This window comes from Paramormyrops kingsleyae, chromosome 2 (assembly GCF_048594095.1).
Source record: "Paramormyrops kingsleyae isolate MSU_618 chromosome 2, PKINGS_0.4, whole genome shotgun sequence".
Taxonomy (NCBI): Eukaryota; Metazoa; Chordata; class Actinopteri; order Osteoglossiformes; family Mormyridae; genus Paramormyrops; species Paramormyrops kingsleyae.
Window position 1 is genome coordinate 16,359,784 of NC_132798.1, and position 22,163 is coordinate 16,381,946.

The 22,163-nt window shown below is 46.5% G+C and overlaps 4 protein-coding genes and 1 long non-coding RNA gene across 9 annotated transcripts in view; 2 read left to right on the plus strand and 3 right to left on the minus strand.

Annotated features, from left to right (window-relative positions):
• LOC111856550 (uncharacterized) lies at positions 1-5,768 on the minus strand. 3 transcript variants are annotated; one of them, XM_023836592.2, is made up of 3 exons: positions 5,063-5,768; positions 4,509-4,625; positions 1-2,329 (listed from the first exon to the last, which is right to left on the minus strand). In XM_023836592.2, exon 3 carries the CDS (start codon positions 2,317-2,319, stop codon positions 511-513), a length of 1,809 nt encoding a protein of 602 aa, XP_023692360.1. In that variant the 5' UTR covers positions 2,320-2,329; positions 4,509-4,625; positions 5,063-5,768; the 3' UTR covers positions 1-510. The 3 variants fall into 3 exon arrangements, with proteins under 3 accessions (XP_023692360.1, XP_023692359.1, XP_023692358.1); XM_023836591.2 differs by lacking the exons at positions 4,509-4,625; positions 5,063-5,768 and adding exons at positions 2,562-2,641; positions 2,988-3,102; XM_023836590.2 differs by lacking the exons at positions 4,509-4,625; positions 5,063-5,768 and adding an exon at positions 2,988-3,120.
• On the plus strand, positions 3,382-8,254 carry LOC111856553 (uncharacterized). Of its 2 annotated transcripts, none has more exons than XM_023836600.2 (7): positions 3,382-3,519; positions 3,974-4,135; positions 4,542-4,665; positions 4,756-4,943; positions 5,695-5,756; positions 5,873-5,995; positions 7,139-8,254. In XM_023836600.2, exons 2-7 carry the CDS (start codon positions 3,974-3,976, stop codon positions 7,332-7,334), a joined length of 855 nt encoding a protein of 284 aa, XP_023692368.1. In that variant the 5' UTR covers positions 3,382-3,519; the 3' UTR covers positions 7,335-8,254. The 2 variants fall into 2 exon arrangements, with proteins under 2 accessions (XP_023692368.1, XP_023692366.1); XM_023836598.2 differs by lacking the exon at positions 3,382-3,519 and adding an exon at positions 3,529-3,617 and having other exon boundaries at positions 3,898-4,135.
• sirt4 (sirtuin 4) lies at positions 7,561-13,837 on the minus strand. 2 transcript variants are annotated; one of them, XM_072706732.1, is made up of 4 exons: positions 13,680-13,837; positions 11,431-11,915; positions 10,119-10,413; positions 7,561-9,668 (listed from the first exon to the last, which is right to left on the minus strand). In XM_072706732.1, exons 2-4 carry the CDS (start codon positions 11,913-11,915, stop codon positions 9,516-9,518), a joined length of 933 nt encoding a protein of 310 aa, XP_072562833.1. In that variant the 5' UTR covers positions 13,680-13,837; the 3' UTR covers positions 7,561-9,515. The 2 variants fall into 2 exon arrangements, with proteins under 2 accessions (XP_072562833.1, XP_023692361.1); XM_023836593.2 differs by lacking the exon at positions 13,680-13,837 and adding an exon at positions 13,403-13,605.
• LOC140582378 (uncharacterized) lies at positions 13,835-17,584 on the plus strand. Its single transcript, XR_011985319.1, has 2 exons — positions 13,835-13,893; positions 14,737-17,584. It is a non-coding gene; the product is annotated as an uncharacterized lncRNA (long non-coding RNA).
• sxph (saxiphilin) overlaps positions 14,261-22,163 on the minus strand; it is a 13,824-nt gene continuing 5,921 nt past the window's right edge. The window contains exons 5-17 of the mRNA XM_023836587.2: positions 21,930-22,092; positions 21,754-21,818; positions 21,259-21,416; positions 20,759-20,945; positions 20,488-20,636; positions 19,161-19,251; positions 18,458-18,517; positions 18,102-18,284; positions 17,645-17,792; positions 16,617-16,699; positions 16,115-16,299; positions 15,782-15,968; positions 14,261-15,240 (exon numbers count right to left, since the gene is read on the minus strand). Of these exons, the coding sequence (XP_023692355.1) occupies positions 15,197-15,240; positions 15,782-15,968; positions 16,115-16,299; positions 16,617-16,699; positions 17,645-17,792; positions 18,102-18,284; positions 18,458-18,517; positions 19,161-19,251; positions 20,488-20,636; positions 20,759-20,945; positions 21,259-21,416; positions 21,754-21,818; positions 21,930-22,092 (1,703 nt within the window). The 3' untranslated portion in view covers positions 14,261-15,196. The remainder of the gene's footprint in view (positions 15,241-15,781; positions 15,969-16,114; positions 16,300-16,616; positions 16,700-17,644; positions 17,793-18,101; positions 18,285-18,457; positions 18,518-19,160; positions 19,252-20,487; positions 20,637-20,758; positions 20,946-21,258; positions 21,417-21,753; positions 21,819-21,929; positions 22,093-22,163) is intronic.

The window sequence follows — 22,163 nt, forward strand, 5'->3', positions numbered from 1 at the left end:
AAGAGTCTAAAGCTTTATTGCAAGAATACACAGAAATCTCAGATTGCTTACAAGAAATCGTTAGAAAAGGCTACCAAAAATATAAATCTCTTAATATTCTCTTCAAGGCCACACAGACTCACCAGTGTCTCAGAGCTGAAAATCCTTTTAATTAAAAATTAACATGCTTCTTTAAATCACAAGGACAAGAAGCTAAGGTTTCCAGGACAAAGCTGTTTATCTCAATACACATTCACAGATTTTGGAGCAAATTCACAGTATTGGAGTTCCAGAGAGCAACAAGTCCACTGAGGATTTTACAGTGCAATTATAGCAACTGCCAGTGCTGTATGTTCACAACGCAAGCCTTACTCGCTAGCAGCCTTGAGAAATATCTTTGCCCATTACCTGACATGACTAGGGGGAAAAAAAAGGCATGAAACTTAACCAAGCAGAGGAGTGTCCTCTGTCTCAGGCCATACAATCTCCATTTTGGAGCCTTTTGGGACACTTTGCTAGATGACGCCCTCATCATTCCACACCATTGACCCCATTCTGCGGGCCTAGGTGAATCTGGCAGTGCTCCAGGAATACTTGCAGCGTCCTGAACGTTCGCTGGCATGGCTCGCAGTGGTACACCCTTGCCCCCGCACCATGCGACTTCCCACTCCAGGGGGCGCCCACGTCACACCGACACACGCTGCAGGCTTTGGTCTCCTCCACAGGTTGGTGCATCAATTCGTGCTCTCTCAGGAAGGACAACTGGCTGAAGACCTCCTCGCAAGAAGGACAGGGGAATACCTTGTTGTCCTCCTTGTCTGGCCCGCTGCCCTCCACGTTGCCCTCTGGCCTTTTGCTATGCTCGCCTTTCCTACAGCCAGCCTCTTGCCTCCTTGCAGCCCTCTGAAGGACTTTGACATACTCGCAGCGGTGCCTAATGAGGTTGCTATGGTTGTGGTAAGCCTGGCCACACCGTGGGCAGCGGTACATCCTTCCCTGGACCTCCTGCCCAGCCGCCTCTTGGCTCTTCTGAGGCTTATGGCTCCGCCTCTCTAGGTGAAAGTGAGGCTGGGGGTGGAGGGCCCTCACATGAGCCCGACGTGTCAGGTGGTGCCCGAACACCTTGCTGCAGTAGAGGCACGGATAGACGCCGCCCTTCCTCCTTCTGCGTTTTGGATGGCTTGTGGAGGCCCTGCCTCGGTCACGGGTCCGAACCGGCCTGCGGTGCTGTTCCTTCCTGTGCAGCTGAAGGCTGGAGGTCTGGGAGAAGACCATGTCGCAGGAGCGGCAGGGGAACACCCGGCCCTTGGGGTGTGGACTGGCCCCCACCGTTTCCTCCTTCCCCTTTATCCTCGTCATCTGTCTTGCCCTCTGCCCATGACACCGGAGCTTGTGCTGGGACAGCGACGGGGAATGGCAGAAGACCTTGTCACATGAGGGGCAGGGGAACTTCTTACCCCCCTGCCCCCAGTACGTGGTCAGGGCCTGCTTCCATTCCGCCGGGTGGCTGAGTCGCTGATGGCTTGCTAAGCCCACCTGTGATCTGAACTCACGGCAACACAGGGAACAGAAGTACAGCCTGGCAGGGGTAGGTGGAGTTGATGCGATGGGGGGTGACCGGGTGGAATGCTCAGGTGCCTGTGGACTTATGGGTGGGGCTTGTGATGTAACAGGTATCACGAGGGGCGGAGCACATGAGCTGCTGAGCATGGAGCTTTGTGTGGCAAGTGGGGCATGACTGACATCAGGTAATGCCGCTGGTGTGACCAGGGGGGCCTGCGGGGTGGTGGGCAGGGTCGAGAGGCTGGGCACTGGGGGGCAGGACACGTTACCTGGGACGTGGCAGCCAGCCTGCTGGTGCTGCAACAAAGCTGGCTTGTGACTGAAGGCCTTCCCACATGGTGCGCACGCGTAAGGCTCTCTGTCCGGCAGATGGCGTTGGTGTCCTGACAGAGGGAGAGCCCCGTGCTGCTGCAACCCTGCTGTGGGTGGGCTGGTAGAGCAGGAAACACCAGTCTGATAGGTCGAAGCAGTATGGGTACGGCAGTGCAGGCGCAGGCTGGACAGCAAGGCGAACGCCTGACCACAGGTGGGGCAACAGTACGGTTTGTGTACGGCGTGCTCTCTCTGCTGGTGCCGCAGCAGCCCAGGAATGTTAGAAAAGCCCTGTCCACAGTCCTCACATCTGATCACACTGCCAGCTCGTAGTGGCTTACGGCTCGATTCGTCTTCTTGCTGTACTCCATGTATGCTCACCCTGGCCAGTAGGGGGCACTCTGACCTCTGCCTGGCGTCCACGATGGAATCCGGAGCGCTCATTCGGCAGCGGACTGCATCCATTTTCTAATCCCTAATGTTAAGGTCAGAAGTAATACACAGTTTATAATAACGCTGTTAAAATAAATGAATTAAAAAATCCAACAACTGTATATATTTGATATATAGCCATGCTGAATGAAGGAGAAGGTATTAGTGTTAGAATACAACAGATATAAAACTTGTCAAATGAAGAGCGCCTCCGGCTGCCTCGTGAATTTCAGCAGCTTCTTCGGGTTACCGCAGATGTGAAATCACGCACGTACCGCAATTCACACCGGTCCCCGGATCAGGCGGGGTCTTCCGTTCATCTATTCGAGGGTGGCGGGGCAAATAAACGCTCGCCCTGAAAGAAGCCGATCTGGAAGCTTATTTCGTTTCCGTCCAGCCGCTTCCTACTTTCGAAAGCACATGGGCACTGTGTTATGGTGCGTGACTGCGTGCACAGCACCCATCTGCTATGACCACACTGGTCAGCCTATCCGTAGGGCCAGCGTGCGCACTTAAAGCCCCCCAAAAGATCCCGATCGTTTCCTGGCCGCAGGGAATTACAAAATAATCGCAAACGAGGTGGCTAGCTAAAGTCACGTCCCCGTGTCAGGCTTCGCTTTCGCGGCGAAACTCTGCACAACTTATCGGTTGGAGATAGTCTCAACTTCCAAGCACGGCAACCCGGGACTGGCTGGACTTACGCGATTCCTCTGGTCCTCGTCGGTTTTTTAAATGGTGCAGGTCAGCCATGTGTTTAGGGGGCGCGTATGTGTGTGTGCATGTGGGGGGCGATCAGCCCAAAGAAGTTGTTCTGGATGAGAAGCACTACGTGTCCCGACATACCCTGCGCGGTCCGCGCTCAACACGTGACCTTGGCGTTCAAATATGGCACTTTTAAAACAGAATTTTGCTACCTCTTTCACACGCCGACGGGGCACTCTGACACGCTGTGTTGGTTTACAATAAGTATTTTAATTGTGTGGAGATATAAAACATTGTTATGCCATAAAGGCAGCGTACAAAAAAGAGAAACAAAGGGTGAAAGGTAGCGTCACGGATCCGCTTGGCGAGCGATTGGCCGCTCGGCGTTTCCGCTAAAATCAAATCGTCCGGGGTTTTGTTTTGAATCAGCAGGTTTTCCTGTCTGTGGAGAAAAGCTCGCACGTCGGCTCAGGTGTTATCATTTATCACTTATTTAAGACTCTAATTGTTGATTAAGGTTTAATCTGAAGAGTAAGTATCTCCAAATTTATTGAATGCCGATTCCAAAAATAATATCTAATAACCTTCAAACTCGATATTGTGGCACCAGAGCAAAAGCATAAGCGAAGGTGTCAGACTTTTATTATTGTTATACTGGTTACTATTGTTCTTATTATTAATATGTATTATACTGGATATTATCCTAGGTGTAAGGATGTTAGATATAGTTTTACTTTCTAAGTTCAGTGTTAATCTTTGGCTGCATATTTATATAGACAATTCAATTGCCGTTAATTTCATAGTTTGACAGAAAAATCGGTCTGGCTGATTTTATAACCTTATTTATACTGAGAGTTTGGGTGTTAGACTGCTAGTCATTCTGACGGGTTTTTAAATGGCTCATCTCAGCCCCTGAAGCCAGCGGATGGAGTCCATGGGAGAATTTGACTCCGAGTGCCCCATGGTGAAACGCTTCTGCCAGCAGATGTCAGAGGACGATTTTGAGCGGGAGGGCCTGACGTACACCCAGCAGGCACTGCAGGACCTGTTCGCTGCCATGGAACAGCGACCCGAGCTGTGTGAGCGGGTGGTCCGCCGGAGAAAGCAGATGGAGCTGGAACGCGGGGCTGTGGGCACCAGCATGAAGGTGAGCCCCCCCTCCCCTCACCCCTCCAAGGCGGAGACAGGAGGTCTGTGGGTCACATGATACTTAGGGAGCTGATGAATTGGGATCCAGGTCATGGGGCATTTTCATCAGGTGCTTTATAGCAGTGTTTATAACCTGGTCTTTGGGGACCTCCAGACAGTCCAGGTTTTTGCTCCCTCCCAGCTTCCAGTAGCAAAAATGTGGACTGTCCGACAGGGAGATGAGAGGAAGCAAAAATTTGGACCGCTGGGGGTCCCCAAGGACCTGATTGGAAAACACTGCTTTAAAGAGGCCCAGTATTTTTGGCAGGGCTGCATGTTGTTCTGTCCTTCTGCAATGTACCTCTTCCCAAAGCCCTTCTGTTGTGTCCTACCTTTATACTCATTGGCCCTGGCTGGCTCCTCAGGCCAAGTTCTTCTGCGCAGTGGAGGGTCAGATGAACCGGTGCAACACGGTGGGTGCGGAAGAGCTGCAGGACAGGGTGGGCCAGCTGCGTGCAGAGATGGAGAGGGTGCAGGCGTATGCGCAGGGTGAGCACCCCGAGGTTCATGACATTAATATTCACACAGAGCGATCCAGCATTGGCCTTCTTATAAGCACACAATAATGTCTGTCTGCAGAGGCTAAATGTGCAACAAAGCGATCCTCACAGCGTTTGGCTGACAAAAGGCGACCGCTGTTGGACAGAGCAGCAGGACAAGGAACACCCACCCCTTCCCTGTGTCCTGGAGTTCCACCTGTTCCTCCCCCCCCGCCTCCTCCCCCTCCTCCAGCCACGCCCCTTCGAGAAAACGCCAAAATTCAGCCGGTGAGAACCTACTACTCTTGATTGGGTTACCAGTGGCGACCTGATCATTTGGCAGATCTTGATTTGCGCTTGTCCCACCACCATCTGCAGTTTCTCTTGTCACTTGATCTCGGACTTACCCTCTCCCTGGGCGCTGTAACAATCTTCCCACAAGAAAATCCTCAGCAGCCTCCTGAAAACTTGTACCTGTTTCTCCTGCCTATTCCTGCTTCCTGATTAATGCTGCATGCATAGATCAGATAAGAAGCACCTCGTACACACCAGCATCAGAATACGGAGCGACCATTTCCCGTTGTTGATATGGTGCCAGTCACAAGTCTGGGCACATCTGGTACATTTCAAATATTTCAGAGTGAAATGTTCAACCTCTGAAATGCTCTCAGAACAGCCCCTTCCTGCTTTGATGACAGCATTGCAGACTCTTGGCATTCTTTCGAAAAGCAGCTTCCAGGTGTAGCTTCTTCTCCGGCCGTCCCGAAAGTGTTTCTGGGCACAAGTTGACTACCTTGCTTTTACTCTTCAATCCAACTCATCCTAAAACCAGCTCTGTAGGATTTAGGTCAGGAGATTGTGGACGCCAGGTCATCTGCCTCAGAACTTCATCTCTTTCCTTGTTCACAAGATACTCCATAACCTGAAGGAGTGCTTAGGCTCATTGTATTTTTGAAGAACAAATGGTTTTCAGTAGGTGGATCCAGACTTGACTGGTATTGTACATGCAACTCTATCGCCTCCTGTTGTCCATTTTCAGGTTGCAGCCACGCCAGATCTACTCACCAGCTACGGCCTCTCCCGTCTGAACCGACCCATTAGGTGTGTGATTTTTTTTTTTTTACTACATGGCATCACCTAGCATGATTATTTGTCCATAGCATTTAGCTTTAAGTTAAACTTTTACCATTTCTGTTGTGTCCCTGATGTCCCGCCAGCACTGTGGAGCTCTGCAGTCCCTTGCCTGGCGACTCGAAGCACTCGAACCCGCGCCTGGACATCCAGACAGAGCTGCTTGCGTATAACCCGGCCCAGAGACTGAAGGCAACAGGTATCGCAAGGTGAGGGAGATCTCTGTGCTGTGGCAGCAGTGTGGACCTGCGCTCCAGGCTGGACGCCTTTCTCCTCGTGTTCCTTCCGTTTCCGTTCTCCTTTCCTGACCTGGTAGATTCCGGTTCTACGTCAGACAGTCTCCTGCAGATGTTAAACGCCAAGGGGATTCTCTGCTATTCTCTTAGAGTGTACTCACACTAAATGACCTGTACTGTGGTTGAGCATGTTTGACGCCCGCAGTCCTATTTGACTAGTGTGCTTACTCCATGTTGTCCCTGGGCCTACTTGAAGAGATGGGCTGGGACACGGTTCAGTTTGACCTGACTGTAATCACTAACCGTGCCTGAGCATGGAACATGAGCATGGAACAGTCGCAGAAGGTCAGTAATGCGACTGGCACACAAATGTCCACACATACACTATACGTGAACTGGACCTGGAAGGAACGGATCGGCTAAGCTGTACAGGTTGGGCAGTGACAAATATTTAACAAACACTGCAAGAAAGGAATCACTTTACAGTGGAGGTGCAGTGTTTGCTGGAAATTTGGGCTGATGTATCCAGGAAGAACTGGATGCAACACACAAAAACTCAGATATCTGGTAAAATATGGGACTGTCTTCTTATACATGCAGCACATATAAGTAAAAATTGCTACGTTGCATGCTTGGTAAATCTGTAAGAGGGCCGTGTGTCTTTGCGCCCAAAACAACTCAAAATAAGCAGCACAATAAGAACATTAATCATGGGCTACATTGTGCTGTGTTAGTGCTTTCCTTCCTATGTTTTCTTCAATACAAAAAGTCGCATGGTGATGAGGAACATGTGCTCAGGCCCGAAACGTTCAGCACAATGTGAGCGTAGACCAGCGGGGGATGGGTGAGGGGAGACAGTCATGCTCAGGCATGGTACCAGGTAACCGGGCCAAGTGTTAGTATGTCCTTAGTTAACATCCTCCGCTAATTGGCTGTCATTTTTCACCGCAGAAGATATATTCTAGGCTCAGGTCACAAGCTGTCTGTTGCAACATTTTTTATTCCTTTGCCTTTTTTTGGTATTGGTAAGTACCTCCATAATTAAACAAACTTGTGAAATTCACCAGAGTAAAACCTCTTTAAAACAGGAGGCCATTGTTTTTTTATTTTGGTCAGGTCTCCTGGAGGCACGCCCACATTGCGAGCACCAATCAGGGACCAGAGGAGATCTCCCATCTCTGCCTTCAACACGGAATTGCTCTCCAAATTCCAGAATGCACAGAGTCCCCCCCAGGATGTCTCAGTCCCAGAAGCTCAGCCCAGCTCTGACAGTGAGGGGGACGGCTTTGTCACACCCCCCGACTCACCCTGAGGCTTCACCCTTCACCTGTTCCAATGCTGTCAAAGAGCTTTCAGTCAGGATCTACGCTTACTGTGAACCAATGCATCCCTTCCCTGAATGATCAAATAATACAAATGTATAAATATTCCGTGTCAGCCCCAGCACACTGCTCCTAAATCTTTTCTGTCCTTTCAGAAGCGTAGGTCTACGCCTCTCTTGTAATCAGCAGCATTGTTTTTTTTTTTTCCCAGAAAGGAAATCATGCCAAAAAATTGTGTACTTGCTCAATATATTTCTGAGATACTGGACAGAGAAGCAGAGATCTTACCTTACTGCTGAGTCATTGAAATAGTTGCTTTTGTGGATTTATACCTTGACTGTTGTGTTCAGCTGGTGCAGCAGCTGCTTTTAGGTAAGAAGGGTAAATGTGTCTCTATTGGTGTTTTCTGCGGGCTGCAATTCCAGCTGCTCTGGGACCAACCAAAAGCTCATCTCAGGGAATGTGCAACACAAAAGACACTAGATCAATGTTTCTCAACCCAGTCTTCAGGGACCCCCAGACTCAAAATCATGTTAATATGGGATAGACCAAGAGCAGCTCCTCATTGGATGAAATTCCCACATGAGATAAAGACCACGTGTTTAGTTGTGCTCCAGAAATCTTGGGTTCTCTAAAGTCCTGCTTTCATTTTGTTAACATGGGGTATTGAGTGTAGACTGAGGGAAAAAGTGAATTACAATGTTTTGATCTTGCATTCCATTTTAGGTGAAGGGGTCTGATTACTTTCTAAATGCACTACACATATCATAAGCATTATAAATCCATAAACGCTTATAACTTTCTAAAAATATTCTTATTGGCTAAATACTCTAATCTGCTTTTGTACTAACTTCAGTTCTGTGCAGTTCAGTCATGTGGTTAATGACAAAATAAACTGATCCAACAAGTTCTCAGGGATTTCTTTCTGGAAATTTCCAAACCTTCAGGTACAGACTTTATTAATGGAAAAAAAAACTACTACTTAAAAAGCCACCTGAAGAAACTATACAAAGATATGGAGACCATATTTTGCACCTCATTCTATTTAGGGCTTGCACAAAACCACATGGAAATGTAATTGTGCCTCTGCAATCACCAGGGTTATAAATGACAGGTATAAACATGTATGCTGGCTTTTCACTACTGTTCAGACGTTTACTTAAGCCCACAATTTGGTAAACAGATTAGTAGTATGTCTAAATAAATTATATGCATATTGTAATGTCCAGAAGTTAGTAATCTATAAATGTGGTGAATTCTTATGTTTATTACATTCGGTTAGTGAAGCATCCCCCATGCTATCGTTTGGTATATCATGGAAGCAATAAGCACTGAAGGGTCAGTAGAGAACGGGACGGCTCACATTACAAACTTTTGGGCATCACATTAGTATTTTAGGCATACTACTAATCTGCTTACCAAGTTGTGGGCGTAAGTAAACGTCCGTATAGTACTGAACGGCTGGCGTCTGGACAAATATTTACGCCTATCATCTAAAGCCCTGGTGATTATTGTGCATGCGTCAAATAATCGTCATTTGATGATATACAGCCCTAATTTTAACTACTCAGTTCCTATTTTCATACAGTACATCTGATTGTGTTTAACCATACAGTATTTCTGATCACTGCAGCCTGCTAAGCCTTGCATTCATGAATAAATAGTGTTTAGCATAAATATTACTAGATAACTAATAATCAGACCAGCTACAGTAAACACAGACCCCCAGGGGACACTGTACATGTGAGGCGCCGGTGAGTCGGGAGCCTGCAGGATAGCCTGCTGGCTTGAGGTACGTTACCCTCATTCCCCTGTCAGTCTTTATTCCGAAAACAGTCAACCATCACCTCAGCATGACTGTCCCATCTCTTGCCCATTGGCACCAGGCACTGTGTCATTTAGTTAACCGTAACCGTGGTTTCTGTTTCCACCGGCCTCAGTTCCACTAGAGTAGTGTTTCCCAATCCGGTCCTTGGGGACCCACATTCAGTCCATGCTTTTGTTCTCTCCAAGCTCCCTACCGGACAGTCCACATTTTTGCTCCTGCCCAGCTCCCTACCGGACAGTTCACATTTTTGCTCCTGCCAAGCTCCCAATGGGCTGCCTGTGGGTCCACAGGGACCACATTAAGAAACACTGCACTAGAGGGTTAGCAACATTGCCCCCTGCTGTCAGAGCGGCAGGATGGCAGGCAGGACCTCCCCACAACGGGCATTCACGCGCAGTGCAGCCAGGTGATCCGCCCTGGTGGCGCCAATGTTCAGGATGGCCACTGGGATTTCCCTCTCTCTGGCAGCCAGCAGGAAGCGGTATCCAGAGTAGACCTGTGTACGGTTTTAAGGAGTTGTGAGATGCGTGAACTGAGTTCAGGGGCCTGGTTAATATTGATGGATCAATTAAGGCAGCATTTCGTAACCCAGTCCTCTGGATCCCCCAGATAGTCCACATTTTTGCTCCCTCCCAGGTTCCAGCCAATCAGGAACACAGAATACCTGGCACAGGTGTGTTGGGAGCTGGGAGGGAGCAAAAATGTGGACTGTCTGGGGGTCCCCGCGGATCGGACTGGGAAACACATTTAAAGGTTTTATTGTTCAACAGGCCCATGTGTTTTGTGTATGATTCCTGCTTTGTTATGTAGGATGTGGATTTATCCAAAAACGGGGTGAATGAGGATGAATGAGAAGCACATGTGTTGCTACTAACACCTAGAAGATCTCAAAACCAAGGTCACATGTGAGAAATCACGCTTGCCAAGTCAGAAGGTGACCGTTCACCTGCAGCGATGATCCGGCCACCAGCACCCCGTCCGATTCGGCGAGCCTCTCATGGATGAAGCCCACTGTGTCTCGGTGAACTGTGTCCCCGAAGAAGGTGACGTCGGGCTTCAGCGTGCCGCCGCAGGCCTCGCACGACGGCACACGGAAGTGCTGCACCTGCTCGTCGGTCAGGAAGACGTCCCCGTCCGGGGCCACACCCCCCGCCTCCGCCGCCCATCCGGGGTTTAAAGCCCCCAAGCGGGTCTGCAGGGCCTGCCGGGGGGAGAGTGCGCCACAGCCCAGACACACCACCCTGGGGGGGGCAAGAGGACACAAATTCATTCTTGTATAGCGAGAGAGAGAGAGCAAATGAGAGGAACCAAAAATTCCAAAGCAGGGAGGAAAAAAACCTCTGGGGGTCCAAGGCCAACTGGCTGCCCAACACCCCCCATCCCCGGGCATAAGATATCTGAATGAAGAAAGAATGGGCCAGCTTGTTAAAAGCAATGTGCAAATGGAGGTCATAGTCAGATAAGCTGCACGCCACATCCCCACCTGCTAAACCGAAGTCAGGCTGCTTGGTGTCTCTAACCTGCCCACAGAGTTCACCTGTGTGTGAAATTGCTGTGAGAAATTAAGTGTACCCCTGCCTAGTGCCCCATGCTACCTGGGATAGACTCCTACCCCTCCCCCACCTAGATCTGGCAAAAATAAGCAGTTAGAAGATGGTTGGATGGATGTCAGTGTTAATAGCCAATAACAGGCCTAATCAGCCAAAACATCCTCGCTCCTACAAGCTTTCTTGCTCTTTCATTTCCAATGCAAGCCATTTAAACATGTTTTCAAGCCCCACAGTTGGCATAATTCTCATAATCTGGTCCCCTCTTGGAACTAATCAGGTAGCACTAAATGGAAAGTGAAATGAAGCTTCCGTTTGTCATTTACAGAAGCACAAGTTTACTGAAATGTTCGTACATATATCCCAGCATTTCCTAACCTGCTCCTTAGGGACCCACAGATGGTACATGATCTGGCAGAGAGAGCTTGGAGGAAGAAGAAACCTGGACTGGCTCTGGGTCCCCGAGGACCGGTTTGGGAAACACCAGCATATCCCATTTTACTCTCCTTTGAGACAGGAACACGCATATAATCAGTTGAAAGTAACGTTGGGTTCTGAACACAGAGCCAGAACATTAATTTGGCACTCCTGGACCATTTTGTGGGGTTAAGGGTCTTACTAAGGGCACAATGAAGATGTGACTATTCTGCTACGGTCGGGATTCGACCCAGTGACCACCTGATCATAAATAAGGAAGCCCGGGACACTCACCTGTGTGCGCAGCCGTGCAGCTCAGTGAGCCTCCGTTGGCCCGCTTTGGAGTGCAGTGCGTCCACATTCTGTGTGACAAGCCAGTGCAGTTTCCCCTGTGCCTCCCAGCCACTCAAGGTCAGGTGTGCCACATTGGGCAGCCGGGACGAGAACTGAGGCCAGCCCACATAGTTGCGCGCCCAGTAGCGCTTACGGGCACTAGCGCTCCGCACAAACTCCGCGTGCTGAATGGGCCGGCGGTCCGTGCGGGCGTACAGCCCCACCCCTTCTGAGCGGTAATCGGGGATTCCGGATTCGGTGGAAAGCCCTGCACCCGTGATCATGAACAGCCTCTTCGACCGGGAAATGAAGTCCTGCATTCGCTCCAGGGCCAGCGAGCTGATGGGGGAACTGGCCGGAACGAAGTCCAGGGTGGAGGCGTTGGGGCAGGAGTGGGTTCTTCGGAGGCCCAGGGTCCTCAGCGCCAGTCTACATGGTTGGCGCATCTGCAGACGGGCACAGAGAAAACCACAGGGCAAGAGCAAGAGTCATCCGCAAGCAGGGAGAGCTGTGTGCCAGGGGCACGGGCAAAGCTTCGACCACTACGCTTCCTGGAATGAGCTTGAAGGTTGCCGGTTCAAATCCCATAGTTTTAAAGAGCGATTTCATTGTTGGGTCCCTGAATAAGACCCCTAACCCCCAACTGGCTGACCTGCTGAAATACAGTGTATGGCGCTTTGGATGAAAACATCTGCTAAATCAATAAAATGTAAATGGCAGAAATCCATTTGCAAATCTTGATGCCTTGTTCCTTTTGCACATTTTCATCAATCAGAAAACATAAAAATCCAGAAAGCCTATTAAAATGGGTCCTGGGTAGCCTGTCCCAGATACGCCTTTGGAATGCAGGAGGAAACTCGTACAACATGGGGAGAACACGCTAACTCCACAGACGCTGAGCACAGTGCCATCTCTAGAGGACACTTTCAGAACCCGATTAATCCGTAGAGCTGCTAACATCGCGAAAGATACAAGCCACCCCTGTCATCATCTGTTTACTCACTTACCTTCTGGGAGGCGCTGCAGAGCTCTCAAAGTCCGCACCTCCAGATTTAAGGACAGTTTTTTTTCCAAGGGCCATAACTGTGCTGAATAAATGTAAACACTGTCTCCCCACTGTGTTACATTCAGCTGCAGTAAATATGCAATCTGTGCAATAAGATTTAAGAGACACTTTTATTCTCATTATTGTTTGATGTTGGTTTTTATGTATATTACATGTGTAGGTATGCATGTGTGTACATGTGTATATTACTTTTAAATTCAGGCTTGGCATAGAAATTATTTTGTTGGACTTCGGTACAATGACAATAAAGTCTATCTATCTATCTATCTATCTATCACAGGCAAGAGTCAACATCCCAGCTGTGGAGGAGTGAGGGGACAATACCATCCACTGAACCAGCAAACAGCACAAACTCCATAATATCACACCCACAGTAGTCCTTAGATGTGTATCACCCACCACAGTCCAGTATGAAGCCAGAACAATAACTGAAAACGGTATAACATGAATATTTTATACGTCAAAAGAATCTGCCGTGCTACTTACTCAGGATCAATACAGCAGGTGTGCTGTAATTTAAAGCACCTGAGCTAAAGGCATTTAAAGAAGCTATAACAATTTATTATTAAACCAGATTAAAAACTGAGTTTCATCCACTTTATACTCCAACGCTAAGAATTATCTTTTAACAAGTAATAACTAATCTAATAAGCAGAATTCAAATTAAGACTGACAGGTTACGTTGTCTCCTAAAAATGTTTGTCATATTACTTTGAAGTTTATATAGTTATAACTTAACTATATAGCTATAACTTCTGCTAGGCACATTTAAGGTAGCTTATAAAACGTTAGAAATACTTTAAAGCTAACATTATAGCATGTCAAGGTGGCCTGACAGCCTCGCTCGGCTGTAGGTTTAAATCCCACCTCTGCTCTCTGTGCGTGGAGTGTGTACGTTCTCCCAGTGTCAGGTTTCCTCCCGCAGTCCAAAGACATGCATTTAAGCTAATCGGCGTCTTTCTATCGCCAGTAGTATATGACTGTGCCCCGTGATGGACTGGCATGCCGTCCATGTCATAGAATTTCGGCAGCAGTCCGAACAGATACCTAACTCAAGGTTATAGTATAGCAGTTGTTTCAGATAAAGTAGGGTACTTCAAACAGAAGCTCAGAACAAATGGCATGCAGACGTCTTAACACTTACCGCGACCTCTAATTACTGCCGCACCAATTAACCTCGATAAACCGTCATCGAAGAACTGCCACCGAGAACAATCATTCACAGGAATTAAACGACACGTTTGGACGATAAAAACACGGAAAAGGTGCCTGCATGGCAACTATCGCATTGCATTATGGGGTGTGTAGTTTCGGCTTTCCTAGTCTGACGGTGCTGCTCTGTGTGAACACGGACTATGGTATGTTGTCTCGAACACTCTGTTTGCGTCTATAATGTGCTTTCAAAAGGCGTAGAGAATAAAATTTATTAATCCAAATTCATATTTTGTTGAATGAATAGTTTATATCTTTTTGTCTTGATTTATGATTACAATGGATACTTTTTATTACTGATAAAGAGTTTAGTAGCCATAACGATGGACACATTTTTTTTTAACAAATGTAGCAATGTAAGCCTCATCAGCGATTATTAAAATATAACATTTCATGAAATAGTACTTCTTAAAACATATAAAGTGTCATGTAATTTGATAAAATATTAAGTTCTCTGGGGTTCTAAACCCACCAGGTTTTAACTACTTAGGTGAGAGCTTCATTTCAAAGGGTGATAGAAAATGTGATAGAAACATAAACTGGGGAATTTCATAACATTTTCACCAGTAAAATATTTTATTATTTAAATTCCAAAATTATGCTACTGAAGTATTTAAATACTGAAATACTTGATGTTAATATGAATATGTTATGTTAAGAATTAACTGTAGGTTGTACACATGATTAGATTTTTTTTTCTTAATACAATATATAACTTATGTCCATTAATATGACATTCATGAGCCATGGAATGAGAATTTATTTTTTAATTCTTATAATTTATATAAACCTCAAGTATCTGTGTCATCTAGAACAGTGTATCCTAAAAACTCAGTAAAGCTACTTTCATAAAGAGGGTATCTGGAATATTCCCAGCTAACACAGCGGGTTTCTTAAGCAGGGAAGTTTGACAGATTGTTTTTGGACCCTGTACAGCAGCAGTAAAAATGTCCTAACCCTTTGCTAAGACAAATATCTCCACCTGGCAGATTTCCACTGTGGCTGAATGGTTATGGCCCAGGAATGCATGTCTGGTGAGTGCCACACTCATCTGCAGGATTCCAGCTGTTTAGGGTGTGTTACGACTTCAAAGAAGATGCAGCTTGACTTTAACTGGAACCGTATACTTTTTGAATAAGTTCCTTAAATATTGGCGTTTTCAGGCATAGTTGGGTTCCAACGGCATGCAAAGTTATTCACTTCCTTTTCTGAAAGGCCAAAACTATCTTGATGTCATCAACATGTACCTTCATTGGTTTTTAGCACTTTTTAGTACGGGAATAATTCGTGAGACACCCCTGAACTGCACAAGCGAATGGAACCTGTCCTCTGAATTTCAGCATGTCTAAGAAAATCAGTGGAGGAGAAGGTTAATAATAGAACGGAGGCAGGAGGGCGCTGAGGTGCTGCCTTAATGAAGCAGATGTCGTGAAGAAGGGTTGCGGCACCTCAGAAAATGCTGCACACATCCTGCTGACAGAAATCCAAGATGTCTGAAGGAGGCAAAAGCAGACAGCATTCGCATGTTAGTTTATTTGCATGACACTTCCCATTTTTTGTGTTTTGACTACAAAATATGGTCAGTAGATCACATAACCTTCTACCAATATGCATGGGTGGTGCTGCAGCTACGTATTTAATGTGTAAACATTGTCAGCGATGCATCAGCACCTGTTTTTACCAAAACGTAACCAGAAGAGGAGAGGAAGTGAGAGGGAATGAGGGACAGTGTACAATAATCTCGTCAATCACTAACTGTGAAGCCTCATCTCCTCTAGCTAATTAAGGCACATCTATCTTTCACAAATGAAAAATAAGGAAAGATCTGTGGGACCGACACACTAAATTATCCTAACAACAGCTGGTTCATAAAATTTTACATGTTAGGACTTAATCTTAACCACAACATGGTCAAGGATCTTTTTTTAAGATCATTCCCTCATTCTTTCACTGATAAATACCACCTTTGGCTATATTTTAACTGATAACAGATGTAAGCATGACTGTGTGACAGCTGGATTATAAATAACTCACCTGAGTGCGTGCAGTTGAACACAGCCTCTGCAGCCCGGTAGAACTCCTCCCCCAAAATGGCACGATAGTCCAGGTGGGTGCTGTGGACCAGGCAGCGTGAGGCGTCCTTAAACAGGAGGTCACTCTCGCCGTATGACTGCGATTCGAATAGCTGGAACTCTAAGTCGCGATGGGCTGACAGCGTCTCCTGGTGGCAGTCAGGCAGGACAAGTTTAGCTAGAGTCCGGTCAAAAAATACAGCAAATGGCTCAAGAAACGTAATTTTTTCCATCACAATTTCTAACTGTTAAATGTCTATTTGGTATCTGAGTGGCCCACTTCATGACATCTGACCTGTGACTTCATGAGGAAGTCATACACACGGCTGGTAAGCACAGGGCGAGTCATTATGATGTTGGGGGGAATGGCCCCCAGGTGACAGCTCTCCCACTCCGAAAGGGGGGCCCGCCGGCCATCAGTGCACAGCAGCTCAAAGTCGGAGGGCTGCCACCCCTCCGCCCAGCCACTCGAGTTCAGGCCTGCAGGACAGAGTTAGAGTAATAAGTAGTGAGAGCCAAAACGGCGTGCTTTATAAAACAGACAGCACCATCTAGTGGGGTCAAAAAATACCACAAATGGTTCATGAAGTGTTGTTTTTGTCATCACTAGTAATAAGTGACACAGCCAGAAGATTGTTGGTGTAGCACGTTGGATTGTTCTACTCTGCTGGACAGTCTGTCTGCTGTAGGCCTATTACAGAGCAGCTCAGAAGGTGGACAATGGGTGGTAGTGTTACTCTGGTATCGTGTTATGGGCCATTTACCGTGGGGTTGGGTTTGTGGGTGGTGACACTCACTTTGAATGTTGTCCTCCAGGTTGTGCTGCTCCAGAAAGGCTACATCACCATAGCTTTTCCCACTAGGGTCTCCGACCAAACACCTAAGTGTGAGAACCCAGATCAGCCTCTCCCTCTCCAAATACCTCGGGTATATCTTCCAGGACCTTAAAACCCTATATTGCGCCCTCATTTCTACACAGAATTCAGATTACTTGTAGGCCAATACAGAATGGAATCTGATTGGACATGAGTTTAGGCTGACCGGTGGTGTAAACAAGCACTGTATTGTGGCCAGACGGGTGCAAAGCCATGTGCGAGGAACACCATCTGAATATCGTTGACATGAGTGGCTTTAGTGAGTATCCAGCTACATAAATAATTAGCTCTGGATGAATTTGCGATGATGTAATACTACATTCAGTCCTTTGCCAGGCTCTGCACCAGCTTCTCCCCCAAAGCTGTTAGAACTCTGAACTTGTTACCGTCCCCATTATGAACCTGGTTTACCTCCAGCACTAGCTACTTCATCCAGTGGACATTACACAACACTGTACCTTTTCCTACATTTGTGTCACATCTGTATTGTTACATCTGTTGTATTTATTCATTTATTTATTTACTTTTTTTTTAAATCATGATTTCAACTATATATGTTATATTGTCACCGTATCTGTTATATTGTGTGGGTACCCTTAGCTCCCCTGTGTGTCAGTCTATGTGTATTCTCTATAGCTCCCCTGTGTGTCAGTCTATGTGTATTCTCTATAGCTCCCCTGTGTGTCAGTCTATGTGTATTCTCTATATTTTTTTAGCTATTGTTCTCCTTTTCCTTTCTCCCTCATGTGTTGCACTTGTCTTGTTTACAGTCTTTGCACTTTATGTATATAATGTGTATATACTGTATATGCCAGTGTATGCTGTGGACTGTAAAATAGATGGTATTTGTCTATAGATAGTATTACAATAAAGACCCATTTGATACTTCATGGAGCCTAAATGCGATTCATACATCCATGTGGATGACAACATTTTTTTCAGCCATGTACCTCAAGGCGCCCATGTTGCCATAGTAACGTTCGTTGTGGTTGTCGGTGCACCGCTTGGTCCCAGGCTCCTCCTTGCCCCCCACACATACTTTGCAGAGCGCCCCCTGGGAACCAGGTAGGCATCCTTTCCAAAAGACTTTGCTGTACACTGTCAGAGAGCAAGTTGGCGCTGATGTGTCATTCAGGGACAGGAAGACGGCCAAACTATGCCCCACCCTGTGTGCTATGAAACTGGAAGTGGAATTGGTTCTCGTTGAGTTATAGCGAACATGAGAGTTTAATTTGGGAGAGAATACATCTGGACCTTGTTTTCTATCTAAATTCTAGGTCACCCATAAAAACAGACAGATAATGTGTTTATCTGTGCACATTTGATGGTAATTATACAGTTTGTGACGCTGTGTTCATGAGCACATTTATGTGGAGCTGTCGACGCCTGTCTGTGTGCGTGCCGTACCTGTACTGGGGTCACAGGGGGCACTGCTGTTCTCTTGATCGCCGATGATGTGCTGGACAGGCAGCAACCAGCCAGCAGGGCTGTACATGTGACCATGGCAGGAGCGTCGCCCCATCAGGTTGCTAAGCGACACGCCCCTGGTGGAGCGCCGAGCCAGCGCCACTGAGAACACAGCTGGCAGCACTGGAGTGACAAACGTGGGTATGACGCAGGTCACATGATCTCAGTGCACTGCGCGCACGGCCTACATACATGCACTGTCATCTGCAGAATATTCCAGTATTCCTGGGATGGCCACAGCGAGTATAAACAAATCACTGACAGTACCGACGCCCTTTGTCGGAACTCCATCTCACCGTCGCTCTCGAAGTGTGCTGTTCCTGTTTTCTTGTCCTCTGATGTCACACACTGCTCCCCTTAGAAGCAGACGAATGAACAAATCTACTAAAAGCCAACAAGTCCCCATCCAGTCCACCATCTAATGAACTGAGGCCTTCTTGTTGATGAAGACCTCCTGCCCCAAGGCCTACTGACTGCATGAAGGACTAACATCCCATTAGGGCTGCATGATATCAATTAGCCAGTAGCCCTGCTTCGTAGTACAGGCCACAGGGCTTCAGATGACAGACGTAAACATTTGCTTTTCAGTACTATACAGTATACATTTACTTTCACCCCAAAACATACAGTTTAAAGTCTGACACATTTATTAAACATAACAATACACACATAACATAACAATTTATATAGATTACTAACTTTTGGCCATCACAATATAGATCTCATTAATATGTTTGGCCCTCTGCTTATCAAATAATGGGCATATGAAAATGTCTGTATAGTATCAAAAAGTCAGTGTCTGGACAAATGTTTATAGTCTTCATTTAAAGCCCTGAAGCTTGTTTCACATGCGCCATATAATTGTGATTTTATCATATGATATGATATTGTGCAGCCCAACATACCAGCTTCACTGCCATCATGAAAATCCTCAATGCTGTAACGACCCAGAAGACAGCGGGCCTTAGGATGGCCTCCCATTACACACACTGGTCTTACCGTAGTATTCTGTGGCAACTGGCACCAGACCGCATTTCCCAGCGATGAAGGAATGGGTGGCGTCCAGTGAAACAGCATCAACTTCATCTCTCTGTGGAGACAGACGCTCTGCTCAGGCTGCTGTGTGCTGAAATGGATGTGTCACAAATTCTACTCTTTTCAAGGAAAAAAATGTAAAGTACTTGCTGAAGATGGGCACCGGATATCCACAGTAACACTGATTTTTCTCTGACACAGCAGGTGTGAAGTGGTGAAGGACTTTGGCTTGTCACCAAAAGGCTAAAGTCCAAAGTGTGTAAGATGTTGACCTGAACTGCTTGAGCACAGATTTCAGCCGTGTAAACCAAAGTGTGACCTGACACCTAAAACTGGCTCCTTATTACCAATCCTATAAGACTGAGGGTGATGTCATATTTGGTCCATTTCTGCCCTCAAAACGAATTCAGATGAGTCAGCATTTTTTGGCAAAAATAATTGAGTTCCTCTAGTCTAATGTTCACATTATTTTGCCCCCTAATAAACTCGCCGTTACTTGGCTCTGCCCAGGATCCTGCCATGGGCAGCTCTTATACTGACATATGCTACCAGTCAAAAGTTTTTGCCACTTTTCCATTTATTTCATAAACTACAGATTTTATTATTCTTGTTAAGCATTGGAAAGTTGAATGCACAACTGTAAATGAAAATATAAGACAAGTAACAGAGCGTGTCTGACATCCTATTAACTGGTTGTGTGGTGATGGCAGCCAAATTCCAGGCTGTCCTTTAACTTTAAATGTGCTACTTAACCATTTCATCCCATGAAATATCAATAGCAGTGTTTAATGTCTCTTGTAGAAAGTATGACTTGAATTTTCTCTGCTGTTATAATTGCTAGAAGATGCTACTTTGATGAATCAAAGATATGACATTTCATTGCTAATAAAATTACTGAAATTGTGAATATAATGTTAATTTAAGTGTTAGCAAAGAATATTGAGTGTATTCATAGTAAATGTTAAATGAGTAACATGCAAATGTAGAAAATGTAGTAGTGTGCAAAACCTTTTGACTGGTAGTCTAGTTGATGTAGTTGAACCTAAACAGGAAGTCTGCCTCAGTCATGTTTAATTACCAACCTTAAAATGCTGATGCGTACTAATGGCCAAATGAAGCTTCATGAACCACTTGCTGCATTTTCTGACCCCACTAGATGGTGCTCTCTGTTCATAAAAGGGCTGAAAGAATGTCCCAAAGTAAGCCAAGAGCACCATCTAGTGGCATCAAAAAAATACAGCAAATGGTTCATGGAGTTTCATTTGGCCATCACTACTTATGCCTGTCTTACCTTGATCTTCTCAATGCAATTGCTCATGGAAGATGCCTTGACACACACCAGCGGGTCCGACTTTATGCTCAGGGCCCACCGCTCACACTTCAGCAGCTCAGCAGCACTGATGCAGCACCAGCGAATCACGCTGTCCTGCAGTGAGCTCCCTGTGTGACACGCATGGTCACATGATGCACCAAAGTCACAGGAATGTAGCATCATTAAAGGTAATTTTCAAATCGAAGCGCATCCCATGGTACATGTATATCTGGCAAGCCCATGCAGGTACCTTCATGGCCCAGCCCCTTTAAGAGGGCCACGTAGTCCAGTCCAAGCACCTGGCTGATGTCACTGTCGTCCGTCAGGATGGCCAGCTTCTTGGTCGCATCTTGGAACATCAGGTTGCGTGAGCCGTAGGAGGCGGACTCAAAAATCTGGAAGCGTTGCCTGGCCCGCCCCTGTCGCCCAAATGCCGTCTGGCAGAACAGAAACATATTAAAGGGGGCACGGACTAGACCAACAGGGGGCGCAGTGGTTTTGGAGGTGAATAATACAAAAAGTAGTCACAGAGAAAGCTATCGTTGAACTCCAGAGAAGTTAGCCAGAATTACTGACGTGAGTTATCTATGTAAATCATAGAAGAAAATATAAAGCTATGGTTTGTGGTAAGCGACTTCATTATGTGATAAATAATGAAGAGTATTCCAAGAGTCTGGAACAATACTGAGAAGGTAATGAGAGTGACTAACAAAGCCTATCCTCTGTAGGAATACATTCCTTAGACAGTACCTGCACTGCATTTAGAAACTTCCGGGCAATTGTGCGGTAGTTAAAGCGTGTCACAACGCCCCTGCCTGGCCCCCGACCAAGATTGCAATGCTGAAATTCACCGAGGCGGGCCCTTGATCCATCAGTGCACAACAGTCTGTAATCTTCTCTCTCATCCTCTGTCAATGAGAGGGATTGATGGTTTTTGAGTAAACAGCTCTTTCTAGTAAAGCCCAGGTATCTTTCATTAAGTCAGTGTGGCTCCAGTCCATGGGTCTCCTGTTCCAGGTGACCCATGACCCCATGAGCATGTTCTAAGGGCAATTGACAAGGTTTTTAGATCATTATCCACCTCTGCTCCTAAATCATTAAAGGTGGGCCTGTCCCTGAAGAGCAAATCCCAAAACTGGTTGGGAAATACTATATAATACTAGATATAGTGGCAAAGCTTAAAAACAAACACATAGGTAATAAGACAACTGAAACAGCCTTTACAGCATGAATGAACAGTCCTACCATGGATGCTGGTGAGGGCTACATGGTCCACAAAAGCGACATCCCCTTTTCCAGTTTGGAGGCACCTGTGAGGGAGCAGGAAGATCCCTGTATACAGCTGGTTTAATTCATACCACACAATACATCATTGTATTGTGTACACATACTCATGATAATAAACATGGTCATTCCCACACCTGAGCGCCCCCTGGCTGCTGTAGAAGGGCTCGTTGTGGGAGGTCTCACAGTGGAAGTTGTGATGGCGCACATAGGACTTCTCCCCCTGGCACAGGGTGCAAAGGCTGGTCGCCATGGTTGCGGAGCCCGGGATGCAGCTGGCATTGAAGAACTCACTGACGGCTGCCAGGACAGTCAAAGGTGGGCACTTTAGGCGATAAATTTGAGATTTATTGAGAAGGCTCACAATTTGA

What these genes read in the sequence shown, in the direction of transcription:
- sirt4 (XM_023836593.2), bottom strand. Translation starts at nt 13,471, where the DNA reads ATGTCTTTGGACTGCGGGAGGAAACCTGACACTGGGAGAACGTACACA. An exon ending in TCCACGCACAGAGAGCAGAG is followed by an intron (nt 11,916 to 13,402) that starts GTGGGATTTAAA and finishes GCCCGTCTGCAG; the next exon opens with ATGCGCCAACCATGTAGACT. An exon ending in CTGCACGGCTGCGCACACAG is followed by an intron (nt 10,414 to 11,430) that starts GTGAGTGTCCCG and finishes TGCCCCCCCCAG; the next exon opens with GGTGGTGTGTCTGGGCTGTG.
- LOC111856550 (XM_023836592.2), bottom strand. Translation starts at nt 2,319, where the DNA reads ATGGATGCAGTCCGCTGCCGAATGAGCGCTCCGGATTCCATCGTGGAC.
- LOC111856553 (XM_023836598.2), top strand. Translation starts at nt 3,914, where the DNA reads ATGGAGTCCATGGGAGAATTTGACTCCGAGTGCCCCATGGTGAAACGC. An exon ending in CTGTGGGCACCAGCATGAAG is followed by an intron (nt 4,136 to 4,541) that starts GTGAGCCCCCCC and finishes CTGGCTCCTCAG; the next exon opens with GCCAAGTTCTTCTGCGCAGT. An exon ending in AAGGCAACAGGTATCGCAAG is followed by an intron (nt 5,996 to 7,138) that starts GTGAGGGAGATC and finishes TATTTTGGTCAG; the next exon opens with GTCTCCTGGAGGCACGCCCA.